This window comes from Lycium ferocissimum, chromosome 4 (genome assembly GCF_029784015.1).
Source record: "Lycium ferocissimum isolate CSIRO_LF1 chromosome 4, AGI_CSIRO_Lferr_CH_V1, whole genome shotgun sequence".
Lineage (NCBI taxonomy): Eukaryota > Viridiplantae > Streptophyta > Magnoliopsida > Solanales > Solanaceae > Lycium > Lycium ferocissimum.
This window is the reverse complement of record NC_081345.1, coordinates 54,103,834-54,128,999: the sequence shown is the minus strand read 5'-3', so window position 1 is coordinate 54,128,999 and position 25,166 is coordinate 54,103,834. Positions and strand designations below refer to the sequence as shown.

General features: G+C 37.0%; 1 protein-coding gene and 1 long non-coding RNA gene across 2 annotated transcripts; both read right to left on the bottom strand.

The window, feature by feature from the left end:
- Nucleotides 1-11,566: 11,566 nt before the first annotated feature.
- LOC132054864 (uncharacterized) lies at nucleotides 11,567-12,533 on the bottom strand. Its single transcript, XR_009414383.1, has 3 exons — nucleotides 12,368-12,533; nucleotides 11,765-11,838; nucleotides 11,567-11,692 (listed from the first exon to the last, which is right to left on the bottom strand). It is a non-coding gene; the product is annotated as an uncharacterized LOC132054864 (long non-coding RNA).
- Nucleotides 12,534-15,904: 3,371 nt separating this feature from the next.
- LOC132054190 (uncharacterized) lies at nucleotides 15,905-21,594 on the bottom strand. Its single transcript, XM_059446240.1, has 3 exons — nucleotides 21,418-21,594; nucleotides 16,911-17,659; nucleotides 15,905-16,376 (listed from the first exon to the last, which is right to left on the bottom strand). The coding sequence occupies exons 1-3, from the start codon at nucleotides 21,592-21,594 to the stop codon at nucleotides 15,905-15,907; spliced, it is 1,398 nt and encodes a 465-aa protein (XP_059302223.1).
- Nucleotides 21,595-25,166: the final 3,572 nt, after the last annotated feature.

Sequence of the window (25,166 nt, the reverse complement as noted above, 5' to 3'; positions counted from 1 at the left end):
TTGATCTTGTGGATTTAGTCGATCGGCGGTGCAGTCGACAGCCACGGACTTTCCACTCCCGAGTTGTCCACTTGGGGGAACCTTGTGTCATAGGCAACCAACTTTTAGTCAGCCTAAGATAGAGCTAAACCAACACCCGTTATTAGGAGCATACATTTCATAACCTAGGAGATTTAATACCCTTGGTGTATTAAACCCATTAGATTACTTTACCCAAACGTCCAAGTGGGTTCACGACCCCAAGTGACACTAAATCATACTTATGTGCATGTTTGAAGGTAACTGTGCCTAAATATTGACTATTTGCTTTAATTAATTAAACTTTAGGAGGGAGGGAATGACTAACGTTTCTGTGACAGGTATGAATCTACATTGGAGTATGTCCGTGATCCACAATCGACGAAGACCAAGGACACCACAAAATGGAGCGGTACATTCAGACATTGGAAATTTTATTTACTTTACTTAGATTAGGAAATACTTTATGTTGCACTCATTTGATATGTAATAATGTTACATTGATCTTTGTACTCTATTTTGGGAAATATAATTTGTTTAATTAATCAAAGCAATGGGATGACATATTATGGCACACTTTACCCCTTCAAACAAACGTTAGGCCTACCTACGCACAAAGAGGTCACATGCATATTAGGGCGCGTTATTGTTTGATATATTCGTGTGATGACTTGTTTGCTACATAACTTGCTTGACTTTATGTGATCATAAAACTAATATCATTTGCATTGTTCATGTTTCCTTTTCTTTATTTTATTTTTATTCCCAAAAGAGAGTTGATTCGTGTTGACACTCGAGCTGGCCGACCACCCTTACCTCACAAGGTCGAAGACGTCATCACTACCTCGACGTACCTGGGTTGTGCAAGGAAAAGAAATTGTCATGACTGATCCAGCCGCATCCGTTTCAAGCGGTTTGGAAAACATTGTAATCTCTAACGATCCTCCCGAGACTTCTGAACATAGAAATACTATGCAACATGACGAACATATCGCCCGCCTGACTCAAGAGATTGAGGATCTACGTGGCGAACTAAGTCGGGTTAGGGACCTGACCAACTTATCCGTTACACTCCAAAGTCCACCTCCTGAACCCAGAACCGTCGCACCAAATCCACCTCATTTTCCATCACTTGAATCTCCAGTCCCTGAACACTTTCCTCCACAAAATAATGCACCCACCAATAACAACTTTCCTCCACCAAATCCATCATCCGTCTATACTCCTCCACAAAATCAACCACCTACCTACAATACCTACGCTACTCCTAATCCACCACCCGCCAACCTACCAAATCAACCACAAGTTCACACTCCTTATATTCCGTTACCTACCAACACTAATCCACCACCTACAACCACTCCTCTAAACCCACTAAACCAACTACCTACAAACGCCGCTTATAACACACCACCTCCAGTCCAAAACACTCCCACTGTCCAAACTTATCCAACCCAAAGATATACAAGGGGCACATTTTGCCACTCCTAACACGCAATATGTTCCTCCGGTATATGCAGCGAAAACACAAGCCTATACCAACCCAGTAACGGTCAGGTTCCAACCCGAGGTAGATCAATACGAGGAAATGGAAAAGGATGCAAAAGCAGGGGCAGACAACATATTGCTAAAAGAGATCCACAGTCTCAAAGAAGCAATGAGAAACGTTCAAGTTGCTAGGGGTAGTAAAAGTGTAGAATATAAAGATCTCTGCGTTCAGCCTGACGTCAATTTGCCCGTAGGCTACAAACCGCCTAAATTTGATACCTTCAATGGAACAGGCGACCCTCATATACACTTAAGTGCTTATTGTGACAAACTGGTCGGAGTAGGTAGGGACCAGAATATCAGGATGAAACTATTCATAAGGAGCTTATCTGGTGAGGCTCTTACTTGGTACACACAACAGGACGTCCGAAAATGGCGTGGTTGGAGTGACATGGCCCAAGACTTTATGGACCGATTCAGTTTCAACACCGATATCACACCAGATAGAGTCTACATGACCAAGTTAACCAAGAAGTAAACTGAGTCATTCCGTGAGTATCTTGTTGCGTTGGAGGTCGAAAGCGACCGTGGTTCAACCCCGATGAATGACAGAGAAAATGACTGCTACTTTCATTGAATGCCAGGCTGGCATATTTTATGAGAAAATGATAGGTATGATGGGACAGAAATTCACAGAAGTTGTCCGAATGGGAGAAGCCTTAGAAGAGGGCATCAAATCAGGAAAAATTTAGGATCTTACTGCTTTGCAAGCAGTAAACAAGGCTATTCAATCTGGTTCTATCAGTGGGACCAAAAAGAAGAAAGAAGACGTTGCCGCAGTCATGAATGTCCAAGGACATAAGCCAAGCCAAGCCATCACATACTTTAACCATCTACAACAACCTTTCTACCCTTACCACTACCTTGAACCCTACCAAGCTCCACTATCTCCTTACCCTGTCTACAACACCCAAGCAAATTACTACCAACCCGGGCACCTCCACATCAAAACCCGCGTCCATATCAACCTGTTCAAGCTCCCACTTACCAAAATCAACCACACACCGCACCTAAGGCCCGTCCAAACACTGACATCAAAAATACCCGTAATTACACTCGGTTCACTGAACCCTTGGCTCAATTGTTCGAAAGATTGAAAGCAGCAGGCGTGATACAACCGATTGAAGAGAAAATTCCCGATCCTATTCCAAGATGGTTTGATGGTTCCAAGCACTGTGCTTACCATTCTGGAGTCGCTGGGCATGACACTGAGGATTGCTATGGGCTCAAAAACAAAATCGAAGCCTTGATTAAGGAAGGAGCAATCCAACTTACTGGAGCTCGGCCCAATGTGGACAATAACCCTTTACCTACTCATGAAAATGCCAACGTGAACATGATCACTGTTGAGAAAGATGGAGATGTGAAAGCCATCATGCCATCAACCTTTGTCGCTCCCGTGGGAACAATCCAAAAACGAGCACCAACAAAGATTGCTACTACAACTACTCACAACACCGAGACACTGACCATCTGGGGTGCCGAACCAGGAGAAACTCTGAAGAATTGGACTTGTACTCCGTCCCTGGCTCGCCAGGAGTCTTGGTAGATAAATATGTAGTAAACTTTTTGTGATAGCACGATTTTAAAATTGAGGCTTAAATTATGCCACAAAGCTTTTGTTTCTTTGCCTCATCTTTTGGAAGCTAAAATTGCACAATCTATGAATGCATTTCTGATTTTCCCTAACTGTCTATTTATTATTTTCTACTTTATTTATCAAATCTGCCAACTGCACGATTGTGACGTAAAATGAACGAATGAACCAAGTACACCCGAGAGAATAATGAAGAAATTAGAGGATAAGACAGATTCCACTTGGAAGAAATTGAAATAGCCGATAGGTAATGACATAAGCATAAAGGCTATCAATTCAAGAAGAAAAATCAAAAGACGACATTAAGTTAGACAGCCTAGTTTGCAACCTTTCCTTTAACAATCGTACGAACTACGCTGAACTGATTCCCGTGGTGGGATACGTAGGCAGCCCACATAGGGTTCGGTTGCATTATAGCGGAAAATCCAAAATCCTTATACAAGGAGAACTACACACGGCCTGATTCCCTCGGCGGGATTCGTAGACTATCAACATACAGGTCAAACATATTTAGGTAGAAAGCCAACAAACTTTTACCATTTATATAACAGAACTACGTCGACCTGATTCCCTTGGTGGGATACGTAGGCAATCCTCATCGGGTTCGGTCCCTCTGTTAAAAATTTCAAATCATTTTACATACCGTACGAACTACGTTCTGACCTGATTCCTTCGGCGGGATACGTAGGCAACCTATATAAGGTTCGGTCACATCACGACATAAATTCAGTATACCCTTATGAGCCCAAAAATGGGGCATATTTTGAAAATTAGACAAGAGAAGAGTTAGACATCGACAAGATTAAGGCTATCAGACAGGAGTATTATAGACAAATGACTTTTCAATTGTTTCAGAAGTGTCACAATCTAAAGTTGGCAGAAATATTTTACAACTTACATACATATATATCTTTCCTTACATACATACATTTACATATATATATTTCACAACTTATACACATATAGTTACATTTCCTTATACATATACTTGCATACCTACCTTTCAAATGAAATATTTTCTTTCAATTGTTCCACTACTATTCATCTACCGAGGCTTAAACGGAGATCACAAGATCCAAGCGAACAAGACAAATGGAGCGCCAACAACGTCAAGCTTCGGGTCAACACGAATCAGCTTCCCCTTCCCAAACTAAGAATTTTTCTTTGAGTGCAGGAATTAAAAGACCACGAGACCAACGGTCAAGTCCATCAATCATGGCCAAAAAGCATCGTTTGGCTCATTATGGGCTCGCGTCAAAAGCCAAACAGCTTTATTTCCAACTTTATCTTTAATTTCATTTTTATCACAATAACTGTTTGACTTTATTAACGAGTATACCTGTTTTTGTAGGATTGTCGAGGTCGAGGGCGAGTTAAATCAAGATTACATCGAAGACGTCATTAATTGGGCTTATCACGATCTCATCAACATCAGTGGCCAACGGCTACACTATCACTTTCCCCTCTCTACTTTATCATTTACTTTACCAATTTTAATGACTTTATCCTGAACTTTACAGGAATCTGCATTCTTATCATTCACTTTACCTACTTTAACCACTTCACCCTGAACTTTACAGGAATCAACATTAAGTCTCCGAAGACAATCGGAGGCATCATTCGGCTATTCAGCCTCTTCTGCATTAGCCGAACGGCTACACTATCACTTTACTTTACCAATTACTTTATCATTTACTTTACCAATTTTAACGGCTTTATCCTGAACTTTACAGGGATTATCATTAAGTCTCCGAAGACAACCGGGGGCATCATTCGGCTATACAGCCTCATATGCATAAGCCAGACGGCTACACTATGACTTTACTCTCTACTTTATCGTTCACTTTACCAACTTTAACGACTTTACCCTGAACTTTACAGGAATTATCATTAAGCCTCCGAAGACAACCGGAGACATCATCCACTTTAAGACTTTACCCCGAACTTTACGGGAATCCTCATCAAATCCCCGAAGACAACCGGGATATCATATGCCAGACGGCTGCATTCTTACTTCACTTTCTACTTCATCAATTACTTTATCATTTACTTTACCAACTTTAACGACTTTACCCTGAACTTTACAGGAATTATCATTAAGTCTCCGAGGGCAATCGGAGACGTCATCGACTTTACGACTTTACCCGAACTTTACGGGAATTTTTATCAAGTCCCCGAAGACAACCGGAGACATCATATGGCTACACAGCCTCGTTTTCATAAGCCAAACGGCTATCCACTTACTTTACTCTCTACTTTATTACTTTACTTTACCATCCACTTTACCTACTCTAACGACTTTACCTTAAAATCCGCAGACATCATTTATCATCGAGTCCCGGAAGACAGCCGGAGACTTTATTATTATCATTGAAGCCGCCAAATACAACTAGAGATATTGTTACATCTTCAGCATAAACGTCACGCATTCATTCAAATCCCTGAAGACAACCAGAGGCAACATTTGGACACACGACCTCATTATAAGCCACACGGCTTCATCTTCATTCTCACACTCATATTTACTTTACATTTTTAACTTTACCCTGGATTATTACTGGTTTTGACATGAATTTCAGTTTTGACAGAAAATACAATCTACCTACAGAGACACAGCACAACGTGGAACTTTATCTTACGCAGTGAACTGGGGCAAATTTGCTGAAGAGGAATAGCAAACTCACAAGCAAAGGTCACGGATCTACTCTCGAACTCAGCTCCTCCTACGTAATACGTAGGGTATCTAAATTTTCTTTCATATCCACCGCTAAGACTCTATTCACTCAACTCTTTTCCTTATCCTGTATCCCTTTTTATATCCCAGCGTCCCCATAACTTAACACTGGGGCAATTTTTGAGAATCTGCATCGTGCCTAGTAGAGTCCTACTTATGGGTGTGTTGCGTGCCACATTTATAATTAAGAGGCTATAAACATACGTTCCTTTCTCGAACATTCTTATCATCTATCTTTACTCCTCGAGTACTCAAATCACAACTCATCCAATATCTTTTCAAATTCATAATTTTCCAACATTCCTTCTATCCCATAATTTTCCAACATTCCTTCTACCCCCGTAATCTTTTCCACCATCTATTCTGACCCATATTTTCTCAAGTTCTTCCGAGTTCATATTTGTTGGTCGAAACAAAATTGGCTACTACGTCAACTTCTTCGCCCGAAAACTCTTACATCGTCTCCGGTCGAAGAGGGGCATCTGTTGACACCCAATTTTGTCCCTCCGTTATTCCAATTTATTTCCTTGGGCTTTTAAATTTATTAACGAGCTAAATACTTTGTTTTCACTACTATTTTATTACTATTAAACTCGTTACTTTCGTTACTTTATCACAAATTTCAAATAGTTCGTCATTGTTTCATTTTTGGGATTTGTACTCGTTAAATTAATCTTACTTTATTAAATCCTTTAATTTCTACTAATTACTATTTACTTTCACATAATATATATTGTACTAGATATTAAGTTAAAAGCCCAAGAATAATTAAAATGAAGGAGGAATGACCACAAGTTAATTCCAATGCAGCCATCAAATGGCCCAAATTTTCAGCCAAAAACAACAGCCTAATTAATTCCCAATGCTCAGCCAAACAAACAAGGGCCCAAACAAAATTCATAGCGGCCCAATTTTTTTCGGCCAACTCAATTGCCCAATGAACCCGATCCGAATTGAGATCAGCCCAATGGAACAAATAACCCTTCAATTTTCCCTAAACCTAAATCGTCTCCTTCAGAGCCGCATTACCATCTTCTCCCTTCCCTTCCATTTTCAGAAAACGACGAACCTTTATCAGCCATGGGCAGACCTTGTCACTGCCGTTTTTATGCAATTTCCTTACATCCATCTCAGCTGATCACGAGATTCATATAAAGCCAAATAAGTAGCAGGTCAGTACTAGAAAAGATCTCACCACTTTAGGTAAGATCTGAACCAAAGCATGTGAAAAAGCCTCAACGTTCTGATTGAGAACAGGCTGGACCCAATTTTGAATTTTTTATTTCAAATTCCCGCTTCGGAATCTGTAGAAAAAAAAAAAAACCTAGTTTTCTACTCCTATAAATACATCTCAAACTTCTTTAGCCAGCAGGAACAAAAGAATACACTATCATCTTCCAAAAATCTATTCCTTTGTTTTGGTGAACTTTAGCCGTGATAAGGTTCTTACTCTATCTCTGTTGGCTTCGAGCCATAGCAGAGGTTTTCCATTATCATTCGTTACGAGAATAGATTCGTGGCCTAAATCTCAGTTCACTGCACCCACAAGAGGTAAAAAATTCTGATTCCATTCCGATTTGTTTTCTCTAGTTTCAGATTCTGTGTTCGCATAAAGAGAAATCGTGGGTTGAGGTCCTCTGCTATTCGGATCTATTTTCAGAATAACCCGCTTGATTAATTATTATTTTGAATTGGTAAAATACGTGGTGTCTGAAAATAATAGTTGATATATCCCTGACTGAGGTTAAAATATCCATATGGTGCTAGAAATCGTGTCTTTAGGCGTTATGTCGTGGTCATGCAATGTTCAATCAAATGCTTGTATGGAAATAGTGTCATGAAGGTTATATGGGCTGTTTTGCTTCATTAGAACTTTTTTTGTTTTATGAGAACTGGTCATGTTTCTGCTTTCGTAAAGATTCCAGTGTGTAAAGTTGAAATCATGTTTTAAGAACTTTCATAACAAACTTTGCAGCTCCCTCTCATTTAGAAGTCATGAACTTGGTTTTTTTTTTTGAGATGGTAAAATGAAACATTCTTTTATTAGTATGAATTTACAGGGACATTGCTACATGTACAGCCCATTAGCATGTGTTAAGAAATTCCTGGTGGTGTCTGAAAATTCTGCCTCTATGTAAAGTTGTAAGAATCATGCCTATAAAATATCCACATGTAAATATACTCTATTCCATCTCTCGGGTTAATAACGCCCCCCTGTCGCTTAGGAACAGCACGTAGATCTTGACTTGATCTCCTTTCCTTCCATAATATATGTGCTTTGTGAGTTAAGAATGATGCATTAGACTAACCAGATCTCATCTGCTAAGTTTGCTTGGGATTTATTCATTTAGATATTCTGCATAGGTTGTGCCCCAAACATGAATGGGAGGTTAGAAACCACATTTAAGTGTTCAGGCAGTGTCCTTATATAATAGGTGTATGAGTGTATTACCTTGGGTGTTTAAATACTGTTGACCAAGCATGCGTGATTATAGTACACTTTCTCTAAATTTCTGATGTTTGTTGTTCCCCAGATTTTGATTTGTGTTTTGTAGTTGATGTAGAATGCTATGACAAAAAAAAAAATATGAGTGAAAACTCTCCTTGCTTCAACGTTTCCTCTATTTTATTTTACTGCTAATGTGAATGTATTAGGCTTCATCTCTATGACGTTGGTTTAGATACCAGGGTGCAAGACTTTTACATATATTTCGTAGGAACTGATTTATGAGACTCCATACTTGTGTTGTGTATAGATGCTAAGATTTGCATTCTCTAGGACATTAGAACTTTGGTCGACTGTTTCACATCTGCCATGACCATTAGAAAACATATTCCCTGGTTTTCAAATTAAAGTAAAAGGAGGCCTCTTTAATCTAATTAATACAAATATCATCATGCTTAGGTCTTGTTTTTTCTTTCATTACGTGAAATATGTTAGTTTACAGAATATGGGTGATTTAAATGGTAGAGTGATTCCATTAATTTGTAATGTCCTCCATACTTGATGTAAGAATCAGATTTCCTCCATTCTCACTGTTACTTTTCTTTATTTGACATGTATACCGGAGCCGAAGAGTTTCACTTCGAGACTCAACGATACCGCCATTGCAAGGAGTCCGCACATCCTCACTCTTCCTCGCCTTTGCACTGCTCGAACAGTGAATTATATAAGATATTTCGTCCTCCCGTTAAAGCCGAACATGGCTGTTGACTATCCCGCTTCTTTCCGCCTGTTTTGTCTACTTGTGTTGGCGTGGCTAACTATTTATTTCTCAATTATATGTTTGCTGTTAGAGGAGGTTTATGCGTTTACTTCAATGTTGAAGTTGGTTAATATTTAGCAGATGCATTCGTCATGTCTAATTTCATATAGGTTTAAACAAGTACAAAATGGTCCCCGTAGATGTAAATACAATTGCTCTATCTAAAGGTTAACAATTAGCACATAACGAACCCAACTTGTTTAGCTTTAATCTAGGTTAGAAGATAATTTTCCTACATTTAAGTTTCTAAATATGAATAAGGGAAGGCTTGCATAATATTTTTAAAACAAAGAAGGCTTGTCTTACATGCCAAACCTTGAAGACTGTCAGTTAAATTTCTCATCCTTTTTTTTTAACTTATATAATTTAATTAAGCCATCATAAGTTATAGAATTTTATTAACGTATCATACGTAAATATCCTAGTAATATATGTACATAACAATTAAAGTTCTTTCCTCAAAATTAAATGTGCATTCTAAACGTTAAGTTACATCAATTTTACACTGTACATTATATTTATAACATAACTTCAATCTCCTCTACAAGTGTTATTTTAGATAGCACTATTATACTTTCGTTTAAAGCTTTGACAACGTTTATAAGTCATATTGTTAAAATAACGTTGGAAGTATTCTTTTATACAAATTGTTATTCTCTACAAGTCCTATTTTAAACAGCATTCTTATATATATCTATCTATAACTTTAGCAATATTTATAAAGCTATTTTCTTTTATATAATATTACCCTTACACTTAACCTAATTAAATTTGAGTCCGGTCGGATTAACCATTATTAATGGAATTTAGAGGATGCCTAATACCTTTCCTCTAGATTAGTAGAACCCTTACCTAGAATTTTGGTTTTGGTAGACTTTAAAATAAAATCAACTTTAGATAATTACTTTAATTAACTTTAGGTGCCCTAATTCACCATAAATAATTAGGTGGCGACTCCTGTACTTTAATTAACCCCGGAATTACCGGGATGTTGTAAACTATTTTGACTCCGGTTAAAATGGGGTATAACAGCATTTCCTTTGTTTATACATCTTTCCCCATATTCCATATCAACTCCCAAACATCCATAACATCATGCACAGTATTATAGGCAACAATCATCATTCATCTACATTATCCACATTTCTCAATTTCGCTTCAATTTCTCCATAATCATGGTCATAGTTCACTATTTCATTTTCTCACATAGAATACTTATCCCATGTTCTAAATGTCATTCATAACCTACTTACAATCATATCATATCAATATTCATGATTCACTTCAAACTACTCCTAAAAAATGACACTATTCCCACATTCATGACCCATTTTCTATATCCTTCTACAATCCAAGTGTTTCAACTTATCAATACCTTAAACAACATGAAAATACCATAAAACTTACCTTAGTGTAGGAACAAGCCTTGAGTGGAAATACTCTTCTTGCACCAAAGCCCTAGTTCACTTCCAATGGGATTTCTTGACTTGGATGAACTCTAATGAATTTCATACACTTGGTTTTGTTGGTTTGATGAAGTTGATCATCAAGTTCTAGAGGGTTCTTGAGTTGTGGAGAAGAGAAATGAAATGAATTAAATGAGAGAGAGGTCCTTATATCATTTTAGAATCTGACCCGACACGATCATACGGACCAACATACAGTTCGTATATTTTATACTGACCGTATGTCTGGACCGTATGTTTGGTCCAGTGAATACCCTCATTCTGGGTAGAACATACGGTTGGACATACGGTCCATATGTTTTATACGGCCAGTATGTTTGGCCGTATAATGCCCAGCTTTCCGAAGTTCGTTCTCGTCGACTCGTTTGATCTCCAATCCTTATGGAACCTTCTTAACACTTGTTTAACACCTCGATACCAATCTAAGGGTCGTTATCACTCTTCCCCAAAATCTCATTAAGCCATCATTAACTTGACACTCGTAAATCTTTCCCGACACACAATACATCCCTTGCTTTCATTAACAACTTCCTTCCCCTACCTCAAATGTCTTTGAAATCTCGATTAGAATCATCAAATGCTATTTCTTACTTATCAAACATTGTATCAGTCGTGCCCTTCGTTAGTCTATTCACTGTACGTTAACAGAAAATTTCCAAGGCGTAACAATATCTTACCAGTAACCATAAAAACAATATTACTAGTCAAATATATTCCATGTAAGTTTAGAGCTTACACAGGTATCCTCTGCCTGTGGCTCGACCCAAACTTCTTTCCATCTTCGATTTTTGTATGTGTCTTTTTCCATACCTCATGACGATTAGGTGGTCTACCAAGAGTAACTTGTTGCAAATGAAATAAACAAAGCTAATGTTGTTTTAGTCATTATTTGTAATTGTATTTGCTACCATCTCAATGTTTAAACAATTACCAATTTCCTCCTAGCAGTCCCCATGGACACTGAACCACAAGTGTGCAATGAGCCACCCTTCTCAGACTTTCGAGCTGCCTTTGTCTGGGCGCTCTTCTTTTGAAACTCCGGTGTAGCCCAGTATTGATTAAGCTCCTCCCGATGTCATCCTAAGCCGACCGGAGTTTTTGACCTTTTTTTCGAGCTTCAGAAAAAATGTTTGACGATCGAGAACTCGCCTTCTTTGTAAAATTACTTCTAATAACATTATCCTCGGTAGGGTTCCATGTATACTTTTTCTGCAAACAAATATGTAACAAACATCAGAGAAACAGACGTCCTGAAGTGCCTACACTAAGAAGACATCTTCCATGGAATTTGAAGTGCCAAAACCAATATACATGCTCTCTGCGGTAAAATGAGTTCATCACAAAGTTTAAGCTAGATAACGTTTTACAGCAACTAGTTGGATGAATAAAATGGAGTCAGGTTCATGCTTTCGTTTTAACTATAAATAATTTTAGCACTGTTTCAATTTTGTCTTCAGTTTTATAAATAATTTCCTTGTATGTTTTCTTGATTTGGGTATTTCAAGAACTTAGTAAAGATGATGACTTTAGCTGATTTTTATCATTGTTACGACTGATGTTGTACCACTTTATTGCTACTAATAATCCATACAAAATAAACTTAAGGTTTATTGCTGCTGATACTGTGCAAAAACTTATTGTTCTTGGTGCTCTTGCTGTTTGGGCTAATTTAAGCAAAAGGGGTAGTTTGGAATGGAGTATAACACTTTTTTCTTTATCAACTCTACCAAATACATACCATAAACTCATTAAGGATCGCCTGCTGCGTATGACATGGCACTTCACCCCACGTCGCTAAGGCACCACTATAAAGTTTTTGTATTGCTGCTCAGATTGCATTTGCAGCTGGCCTAGAAGGATAAAACCTGCAAGACAACAATTTTAAAACATTTAAAATTGCTAACTCAATAATTAGAAAATAATAGAGGAATTAGAATGTAATAAAAGAATAAACTTACCCTTCTCCATCAGCGATGATGCGCATCCTCCGTAGATGATCTAACTTTCCAGGTGATAGAAGATTTAGACCATCAACTGAAGACGGAGTCGAAGAACGGGTAGGAGATGCCTCAGAATTTCTCGATCCAATATTTAGCCTAGAAAGGTGTGGACTGGCTGATCGAGTGGCCTCTGACGAAGGAGTCTCTGGAGATGGACATCGTTCCATGGCAGCGAGGTAAGCGGAATGCATTCCAGGTGGAGGTATATAAGAGGGAGGCATCGAGGAACAACCTGGGGGAGGCATATTGTACAAAAAGGGCAGTAGGTGAAATCACAGAATAGCCCTGTGGAGGCATCAGACTATATCCCGGGGGAGGCATTGAGCTATAGCCCAGGGAAGGCATAGTACCATAAAAAGAATGTGAAAATGATGACGGCCCCTGTGAAGGAGGATGCAATGGTGGAATGGAAGAAAGAGATGGACTCGGTGTAGACACAGTTGATTTCTCTTTACTCTTTGATTACGGGCCATGTGAAGGAGGATGCAATGGTGGAATAGAAGAATGAGATGCCCTCGATGTAGACACGATTGATTTTCCTTGACTCTTAGTAGTACTCTTCCCACCCTTACTCTTAGTAGTACTCTTCCCACGCGAACTATTACTCCGATGTCGCTCATTTTTATCACTTAATGCCATCTGCAAACTGAGATTGTTAGAACATAATAAATTATCTAATTACTACATAATGAGATTGTTAAAACTAATATGTTGAGGATTAAGTTTGTTTTTTTTGGACTGTACATTTCATCTCCTCCCATAATGCACAAAAAGAGTAGAGAAGAGTAATATTCATATGCATCATTTGTATGTTAGTGCACGACTATGCATCACTATATGTTAGGGAAGAGTAATATTCATATAGCATCACTGTAATTAGCTAATTACTGCATAATGAGATTGAAGTTTATTCCATTGAAAAAAAAACTAAGAGAATCCAACACCAATACTAGTCTGCATGCAGCAAATTACTAAACAACTTTTACTAAAAAAAAAGTCAAAGACTACCTAATTTTTCTCTAACATCTCAAAAATAATTTACTAATTACCAACACTTGGTGGCATCTTAAAAAAAAAAAGCAACAAGAACAATAATCAGAATACCAAAACAAATAACTGGCATTGAAAAAGAAGTTGAAGCTACTGCTACTGCTACTGGTGCTACTGGAAAAACATCCATTTTATCATAAGCACAAACAAAAACAAGAACCTGAACCCGAACCTGCAAACGAAAAACAAGCTTTCATCCATGTCCAAAGAACATTTAGGGTTGAGAGTTTAGGGCTCGGGACTAAGAAGAAGAATATTGAACAGTGTGTGCATTTAGGAGTTAAATAAATGTTTAATATAAAGAAATAGCACTAAAAAGGAACGAATGAATTAATCCTCCTTGCTTATTTCAGTCTCAACAGGTAATTCTTCCTCCTCGCTTATTTCATTTTCAACAGGTAATTCTTCCTCTTCACTTGTGTCGCTACTGTCTGTTGAATCTTCCTCATAAGAAGAGTACTCATCGTCAACAGATAGTTCTTCCTCTTCATTTGCCATGGAAGTTCCTTCCCCGAGATCAATTTCTTCATATATGCGGTCAGGATGCTCCAATTCATTTTCTAACTCTCTGTCCACTGTTTCTTGAACACTCGATATGTCATTTTGTATGCAACATTCAAAGTATTCTCGACTTCCACACGACCCACAGGCTTTGTTTTAATAACAACCCACCAATTCGATTTATCCCTACGCAAAGGATAAGGAGCATAATACACTTGCTTGACATTTTGTGCAATGACAAAAGGATCATAGCTTCCATACTGCCTTGTATGCTTAAATTCAACAATTTTGTAATGTGGGTCTATCCTTGTACCAGTTTTTGGTGTTGGGTCAAACCACTTACAACGAAAAAGTATCAACTTTTTGTATGGCCAACTAGGATACTCTAGTTCTAAAATCTCTTAGAGCACACCATAATAATCAATATCTCCATCCTGATTGTTAGTGTCCCCTTTAACCCAGACTTTGCTATTATTGCTTTTATAATTCTTGGAGCTTTCTTCAGTACGGAATTTGTAACCATTGACATTGTATTTTTTCATCGTTTTGACATAAGGGTCTGGTCCCCAAGCTATATCTTTCAGAAATTGGTTAGCTATGCCATTATTTGGATCATGGATCTAGTGGTAAAAAAAAAAAAAGTTAGCGAATATTTATAGCTTATAAAAAATAAAATATGGTTGAATTTTATAACTTCACACTTACATAACATTTGAACCACTCGCTAAACTCGGAATAAATAGGAGCATAGCCATACATACCCACGAACAAACTATCCAACACATTTAACGCTTGTCAGTGACATATTAGTATGAATTATTTTGAAAAACTCATTTATTGAAACCTGCTTATAATATGGTTGAACTTCCAGGCAATTCAACAATACATGTGTTGTGGCTGATTTTTTCTCCATATCAGTTAGGAGTCTCTTTTTAATAGTTTTAGAACCCCGGCCTGGTCGATTGAATATGGATTTTAGCGGGGCCAAAGGATCATTCTCACCTTCATCGTTTTGAGTTAGCCTATTTCTCAAACACGGAACGTGTTTCTCAAATAATAAGAACAGAAATGAGAGGTTTCCGCAGCGAGATAGGCCTCACATATAGATCCCTCAATCCTATTCTTCTGTTTCACAAACCGTTTACATTTGCCAATTTTCCTGTATAACTTCAAGTTAGATAGGAACTACAAGAATTATTCAATATTCAAAAATTAAATAATAATTTATAATAGTTACCTCTCCCAAGGGTACATCCATCTATATTGAACCGGGCCTCTGAGTAGTGCCTCTTGTACAAGGTGGACCGGAAGATGTTCCATCACATCAAAGAAACCACATGGAAGAGATTTCTCCAGCTTACATGAGGTTACACGAATGTTCTGATTCATCAAAAGTAGAGTATCTTCCCTCAATGTGTTGGAACATAACTCTTTGAAGAACAAACTAATCTCTCGTAATTGGTTTCCATATTCTTTCGGGTAAGCCATGAAATGCAATAGGAACTAAAGTTTCCATGAAAACATGGCAATCATGACTTTTCATACCCACCAACTTTCCTTCTACCACATCTGCACGCTTACCCAAGTTGGACGCATACCCCTCGGGCATCCTCAAACTCTTTATCCACTCACAAATCTTTCGTTTATCCTCCAAAGTGAATGTATAACTGGCCTTTGGCTTGACGATCTTATTTTTGTTTTTTGATTGTTCGGTGCAATTCTGGTCACCTAAAATATTTCATTAAGTCCTTCCTGGCCTTTATGTTATCTTTTGTCTTATCCCTAACATCCATCACTGTATTAAACAGATTATTAAAATAATTCTTTTCAATATGCATGACATCAAGATTATGTCGGAGAAGATTATGCTTCCAATAAGGTAACTCCCAGAATATGCTATGTTTCGTCCAATTATGCTCAACCCCATATCCATTTAATCTAGAAGGTGGAGTTTCTGTCACCTTAGGCAAGTCCCTAAACCTTTCCCAAATTTTCTCCCCTGACAATGTTGGCGGTGGTAAGTCATGTTCAGTTTTATTCTTCCTGAATGCATTTCTCATACTCCTAAACTCATGATCCACTGGTAAGAACTGACGATGACAACCAAACCATGAATTCTTGCCCCCGTGTTTTAAAGTGAACGATTTAGTGTTTTCCTTACAACAAGGACAAGCTAATTTGCCAGAATCATCCACCCTGACAACATTCCATAGGCAGGGAAATCATTAATAGTCCACATAAGAGCAGCACGCATGTTGAAGTTTTGTTTGGTTGATATGTCGTATGTTAAAACACCTTCGTGCCACAAAGTCTGTAACTCGTGAATCAAAGGCTGCAAATATACATCAATCAAACTTTTTGGATTATATGGACCCGGGACAATGCAAGTTAGGAACAAATATGGACTTGTCATACACATCTCAGGCGGAAGATTATACAACGTGACAAAGACTGGCCAACATGAATATTGTGCAGCTGAGACAGAAAATGGTGTGAATCCATCAGCACACAAACCTAATCGAATATTCCTTGGTTCATTAGCAAAATCCGGAAACGTTCTATAAAAATGCTTCTATGCTTCTCCATCTGATGGATGACACAAAACATCGGGTGGCCTTCTATTTTCATAGTGCCATCTCATATGAGGAGCGGAACTCAGTGATGCATACAACCTCTTTAACCTTGGTATAAGAGGTAAATAATGCATCGCCTTAATCGCGACCCTCTTACCGCATTGGTAAGTTTTTAAAACGAGATATTCCACAAACTTTGTAATTCTCTAAATCTGCATCATCCCTATAATACAACATGCAACCTTTTTCACAACAATCAATTTTTATAGACGAGAGACCTAATTTGGAAACCAATTTTTTTGCTTTATAGTAATCATCGGGTATGTCTAAGTTTGGATTAAGCTCTTTCATAAGCCCAATCATAGCGTTCATGCCCGCTATAGAAATATTCACATCCAATTTAATACTTAGCAGTCTAATGGCAATAGACAACGCAGAGTGCGACATGCCTTCGCAAAAGGGATGACTAGCAGACTCTGATTGTGCATAAAAACGTTGTGCCTCTTCATTGGGAGGTTGATCAACAAGTTGTTGGTTGTTACCCTCATTGTACATCCCAAGAGCATCCATAACCATTTCATGCAATCTAGGATCTTGACTACTTTCACCAACAACAAAATTATGATTGCAAATATTACTGGCACTACCCTCAATTTCTCCATGACTAGTCCAAACATAATAGTCGTCCATAAAACCCTTACTACAAAGATCAGCCCCAACATCCTCAGGCTTTAACCACTTTATACAATTGCAATACGCACAAGGACACCTAATTGTCCCATCCTTTTGACAAAATAAATTTGCACGATTAATAAACCCCTCAATGCCTTGCTTAAATTCATCCCTCAACCCCCGTCGATTAGGTAACACCCTATCATACATCCATCTATGATGTTCATTTTCCATCTACATGTACAAATAACAAATCCACATCAATAGTTTAAGATGCATAGAGTAATTCTACATCTAGTACACAGCTTTAGTGATCTAGTAAATAAACCAAATTCGATATACAATTTCATGCATAGTTAATATTTAAAAGATTACACGATGAAGAGTTGACATCTTTTGTTTTCAAAATAGATAATCCTTCCGTTTCAAAATAAATAGTGTTTTAGGCTTTTCATTTTGTTTAAAAATTAGTTGTTCTTTAGCATTTCAAAGAGGAAATTAATCTTATTCTTCCAAATTAAAAACAAGGGGCTTGGGGGAAGATCTCATAGAAAAGCTTCTAAATACCACGGACACAAACAACAACTATGCTTCAATCAAAACTAGTCCGATAAATAATATGAATCCTCCCTATCCTTTTCCCTCTATTTGGACCTTCTAGAAAGAAAACTAAACCCTATGGCAATTTAAAGCTGAGCCAAAAAAAAAAAAAAAGAGCCAGCAAACCTAAAAATACTCTCACAAAAAAATCCCAAATCAAAATTCATTTAGCATAAGCCTAAAATGTTTAAAAATTATATCTTTGCACATAAAAAAGAGGAAATTTAAGCAGCAGATGCAATCAAGATTCTTCCTATTAAAATCCATAAATATGACAAATTTTAAGCTGAGAATACTTCAAATTCCTTCAAAATAATTGCAGTAATTAATGACTTCAAATAATAAACTTTACCTCTTCAAGAATATAGAAAAAACCCTAACTTTGTCTCCACTTTGAAATTGCAAAGCTCAATTTTTTTGCTTTGTGTTCATTGTTGCTTCCAATTCCACAAATTGGGTATCTTCATTCTGTATTCTCAAACTAGTTCATGTCTCTTAGCTTCCCTTCGTGATTGAAGTGGCGCCGTTGATACAAGATTGGACTTAAGAGAAGAGAGGAGCACATAAAACAAGATGGTACAAGAAGCATATACAGAGGATAAATGAGAAGTTTGCCTGTGATTGTTTGACATATTCTATGTAGTTCTCTTGTTTGGACATATTCTCTGTAGTCCTCCGAATGAATGACCCATATGTTGATTTAGTGGAAATGGAATGGTTAGTTTACAAATTGAACAAAACCTAGTTAAAAGTTCTCTATCGTTCTTTTGGCTAAAATATATGGCGCCTAAGTTTCCCGCTGTTGTTCTTTTTGCTTTTAAGTTTTTTTTTTTTTCAACTTTTTTTAGCTCCACTTATGTTCTGGCGCCTAAGTTTCTTTTATTCTGGCCTTAGTGTTTTTTTTTTTTTTTTTTTTTTTTAACACAAATGGTGATGGGTAATGGAATGTATATACTCTCTCCGTTTCAATTTATGTGAATCCATTTGACTTTGCACGGAGTTTAAGAAAGTAGAGAAGACTTTTAAATTTGTGGTGTTAAATGAGTCACATATATTTTGTGTGGCTATAAATCATTGCATAAAGGTAATTTGTTTCCAAATATACAAAGAGGTCATTCTTTTTGACACGGACTAATAAGGAAATAGGTTCACATAAATTGAAACGGAGGGAGTATTAAACTATTTATAATCTTTGAGATAATAAGTAAATAAAATATTAAATTTAGATAATAACTATCAAATTCTGTAGAAAACTTGCAAAACAATTCACTTTAAAAAATTGATAACTTAAATTAGCCTATTTTAAATCGAATCACCAGTTCTATAAGTTTAGTGATTCTTATTTTGTTTGGAGATAATTTGTTTGGGAATGTCAAATCAAATTATCTCCAAACAAAATAAGAATCACTAAACTTATACAATTTTTTTCATAATATTGTTTTCTCAAAATAACTAAGGCCTCATTTGTTTTTATTAAGATTAAGACGTCAAAATCTAAACGCATATTTGAATATTTAAGATATGCATTAAGAATTATATGTCTGAATCTAAATACACATATGAATACTAAGATATTGTGTTAAGGTCGGAATACTACATTATTAAGAGTTAAGCCAGTTTGTTTTACAATATCTGAATGTGTAAAATATGTCTTTATTTTAAAAAAAATTGTATGAAATTTAATACAATACAAAATTAATCTAATATATTATCAATAAAATATTTTTTAAAATATTATATGAAGGTTGGTGGTAGCAATTACTAGAGGTGGTCTTGTAGGTGTCAATTGATGATGGTGTCGGCTAATGGTGGTATTGTAGGTAGTAGCTAGTGGTAATGAATGCTGGTAGTAGTTGGTGGTGGCGATTGATAGTGATAGCTAATAATTTTGGTAAATGATGACGGTAATTGATGATATATAGTGGTGAATGATGACGGTGATTGACGATATATAGTGGTGACTGATTGTGGTGATTGCAGGTAGTCATGAACGATGGTTGTTGTAAAAATGGTGGTTGGTGGTGATGATTGTAAATAGTGACTAGTGGCATTGTACGTTGATTATAGTAATTGATAATGGCAGTGGTTGTGAGTAGTGACAGTTAATAATGGTGGGCGGTGACAATAATTGATAATGATGGGGGATGTCGTAGTGGTAACGATAATTAAATGGAGGAAGCGATGAGCTGCCATCTTTATAGAATTTTTTTAATCGACATTTTAATGATATTAAGACTTTGTTACAGATCTTTACTAATCATTCCGACTCATTAAGTAGTTGTAACATAATAGAATATCACAAATACAATTTCACGTACTGTAATTATTGACGTATAGGCTAATCAATCAATAATATTTCTTAAAGATACCACTAATGCACTACTGCTTAGTGTAATTATCAATTTATAAGTTAATCAATCAGTAATATTACTTAAGAATACCACTAATATACTTCTACTTACTAGAATTATTATGTAATAGACTTATCAATCACTAACATTACTAAACAATACCTCTAATACAATGCACTTTAACCATTGTCAATTTATAAGCTAAACGATCATTAACTTTTATTAAGGATGCCACTAAAAACACTTCTATTTATACTGTCACTTTTTAAACTTATCACTTATAACATTCTTTAGAGTGCTATCACTATACACTTTTACTCGGTACAATAAATAAGTGGTACTAGTAAATCTTCTTATGATAAGTCTAGAAATGTAATATAACTGGAAAAAAAAAAAAAAAAAACTTTAAACAATTACTGAAGGACTTACCAATTGACACCATCGCTATTTTTTGTTTAAAAAATATAAAATAATTATTTATTAAATACTCAATTTTACATATTTAATTTACCAAGAGACGTCCCTCAGTAACTTCAAAAAGAAAACTCAAAATAATTATATCTACTCTATCGAGAGACTCCCTCGGTACATTTTATTTAATTTTCATTTATTTTTTATTAACATACTGATGGTGTCCCTCAGTACAGGAAAAATAAATTCAAAATATTTATATTTATATTACCGAGGGTCTTTCTCAGAAATTTTAATTTTTTTTTTTTTATTATGTGCTGATAGAGTCCCTCGGTATAGTTAATTAAATGTTGACTTTAAAAAAGTCAAATAATTTACCGAGGGATGTCCCTCGGTATCTTTAAAAAATAATTAAAAATTAAAATATTTGACTTTTCCGAGGGACGCCGTGGGCAAAGTACCTCGGAATAGTGACATGAAATTTGTCCCTCGGTAACCCGCGTAGGTAAATAGCTTGTTTTTAGTAGTGTATAAAGCCCTTGTAGCTTGTCCCATAACTGTTTGGCCATCTCTTCGGTACTTGTACTCACTTCACAAAGTATGTTAGGATCAATGGGACAGTTGGATTACACTCAATTCATCCCCTTCAATCTTCTCCTTGTTGGAAGCCGATGTACCATCGGGAAACTTTCCGTCAATAGCATGGACTGAACCTTCCCTCCGTAGTAACGCCATCATCTGGATCTTCCAGATATTGAAGTTGTTGCGCCCACAGAATCTATCGATTTCAAACTTCATGGAACTCATCTTTGTTGTTCTTCCTCCTAGGATCTTTAAAGATTCCTAATGCTCTAATACTAATTGTTAGCGGAAACGTAAAAGAAAGAACACGAGATTTAACGTGATTCGGATCAAAATGATCCTACATCCACCAGAGAACAGTTGCCTTTATATTATTAACAAAGGAAGGGGAGATTTCTCAATTACACCTAAGAGAATTGCTCTCTCAACTCTCTACTCACTACAATGTATTGTATGATATTTTGGGATGCTAAACAAAGAAGAATCGCCTCTCATTTTATAGGCATAAAATGACTTGGGCTCCAAGTGTGCTACAGGAGCTCTTCAATTCTCCTCCACATCTTAGCATTCTTTGGCTCCAAGCAATGCATCCTTTTGCTCCAAGTAATTGAGCATCCTTTGGCTCCAAGTAATAGAAAATCATCCAACACATGAGTTTTTCTATCACATAACAAAAACCAACTCTTTCAAGTTTTTTCTTTTAAAAAATAAAACACTTACATTTACAATTGTAGACCCATCTTATTCGTCTTCTCCATCACTATGGCTGCCACAACCCTACTCTTATTACGGGGGTAAACTTTTGTTCACTGAGGTTTGCCACAATGTCGTATTTAAGCCCGACAATTAACTTAGTTTTTCCAACACTTCAGAATAATTTTAGGGTCTTTCGGAATTGGTTAATTTTAGGCAGTGAAGTGAGTAAAGAAAAATAACATTGGGCACAATATACAGGAAATCACTTTCCCAAATTACGAGCCTACACTAAGACCAATACAAATATCAACCTAGATCAATGCCTCCAAGTTTTTCCTACCAAAGGAATATATACTTCGGGCAAACAATAAGGGTTGGTAGCACTTATAAATCGGGCAACCATGCCCTATTACACACGTCAAGTATTTGTTAACCCTATCCAAATATTAGGACATTTAAATTAATTCAAACACCTAGCCAAATAAACAGCCATGATTTTATAAGATTAAGGAGTAACCACCCAACTTCAATACCATATGCTCGGCATGCTTTGACAACCGCCCATTATGCACATGTGCGTGCCTAAGGCCTATTTGGAGCCAAGATTTTCCAACAAGTCCCAATTCTGCAATATTGCTGTCATGCCCCAAGCACACGCTCATGCTACATAGCTGACGCACATGCCAAGTCGCATGCCTGCAACACATGACTTTAATTTGCCAATTTTGTCTTGCCTATGGCATTGTCGTGTCACAGCTTCCCTTGGCATCAAGTCACTATATATTGATGCCCTTTTACATACCAAATCACTTGCCCATATGCCAGGTAGTCTTGCCACACAAGTTACCTTTTCTCATCTCATTGGCACCAAGTGCCATGTCTTGGCGTCTGCTGTTGTGAAGTTGTTTTTCACGCCCATGTCATATTTTCTTGCCTCCCTCAAGTCATTGTTGACACTCACTTTGACATGTCCATATTGTGCCTAGATGTCATCATGCACGTCCAAGCCAAGACAACACCAAGCTGCTTATGACAACACCTGCACTATCATAATGCGACACATGCTGCTTTCTGAACCCATAACGGCCTATATGACAAGGAGCAACATGCCAACACCCTTGCCTCGACCATGACTTCCAAGTGAATTGTCTAAGGGGATAACAAACCATCCCTAATAGTTGAATTCGTCATCCCCGCTGAAACTACATCTGCATAACTCAACACCATAAAAGTCACATACTCGTGCAGTCAGTTGTCCTTTTTGCTGCTACTCTTGATCCTTTTCCCTGGCAAGTAATGCATTGATTAACTGTTCCTGTGTAGTCTCTTGCCAAATGTAGGACCGCGCAAATAAAACATTCATCAGGTTTCTCTTTCCAAATGTAGTACCGTACAAATAAAACATTAATTGAGTTTGCTACTCTGCTCCTTGTTCTTTGAAGTTTCAGTTTCATGCTTTCCCTTCTCATTTGCCTCAACATCATTGTCCTTTTCAAATTTCTGCCATTAATTTGCCGTGTCCTTTTTTCATCATTAGACATAGAAATAGAGGAGTTTCCTGAGTCTTCACCCAAATTCATTCATTGTCGCCACAACAATAGGAAGTCTTTGACCATTCTTCTTCGCAACTCTAATTATGCCCAAGGTTGTAGCCTATTCCAAAAGTTGTGTAATTTGTCCTCCTTCTAAGTGTTACTAATTTTCAACATAATAGAGCTAAATTCTTTGACATAGCACAGATCTTGCTTGCCTCAATCTTTTCATCACGGCCCTACTAATCCAAGAGAATTACTATGCAGTAATTTATCCTTAAATTCCTTCTTAATTAACCCGCTCTCATGACTCAATATTGAGTCTGCCGGCATTTTTTATGTTAGTCATGGGTGTGCACCACCAGAGTTTTACTTCACCTGATATGTACATGCTGGTCATTGCGACATTTTCCTCATCTCACACATGAACAACCGGAAAATACTGCTCCATATCCCACAAGTTCTCAATTTCTTTGTCACTATTATCATCACCAGACCTGCTTGTCCAATTTGTGCTCAAAACAATAAACGTTGTTAGTAAAACAATGTTGAAAGCAGAAAATAATATCTCAATAAACTGAGAAAATAAAGTGATGAAAATAGTAAACCAGAAACTGAAAACAATAAAAATATTCAAAAAATAAATATATGAGTCCACAGAATTCACTGTGTGTCCTTAAGGAATTTAATCCCCTCATGTCCCCGAGATTAAGGATTACTTCCTCCCAGGATAAAACGGATAAACCTGTCAAAGATGTAGCGGTACCTCAGACGCCTTTGACTTCACGCGAACTCAAAGATGGCAACGAACCACACAAGACACAGACTCAGTTTTTGTTTTGTAAAAAATATACGAAATGCTTGGAATGCGAATTGGGTTTTTTTGTAAATTACAGAATGTAGAAAAATGAGGGAAGACCCTCTATTTATAGCCAACAAAGGGTAGTGTGAACGAGTGCAATTGTGCCTTATCGGACAAGTCACAACCTATTCAATAGGTTGCATTCTTTCTCCTGGTGTTTTTTCAGGAAAGCACCTCTTCATTTTCCATTCACACGCAAAAAATCCAACAATGCCCCACATGAATGGGGAATGGCTATATGAAAAAAAAAAAAACATGATTGCATGACAAAACTGTGTGATTCGTAAGCAAGGATTAATTGCATCTGGATAAGTAGGTTTACCTTTGAACTTTCTGTAGTGAACATATGTCGGATATACTCGGTCAATCGGTAAATTTGATATCTTTGAACCGTCAAACTTTGGTGTATACCTAGACAACCACATGTCACACAATTAATCCTTTAACGGTCTTTGGTTCTCACTGTTGTGTTTGTTTCAGCCGTGAATATCGCCTGGTTTCATGAGTGCATAGAGCATGGGCCTTTACCTAACATACTTCTTGAAACGGCTTACACTTCACCCCCACATAGGTGATTCCTAAACGTGTTATCCCATAGATAAACTATCTGGTCATACCTGCCAAACTTAGAAACCATTAAAAAGCTTAAGCTTTATTAACTCGTTAAAAAGACTTAATGCTTTATCCTTGTTTCTGAACATTGTCTT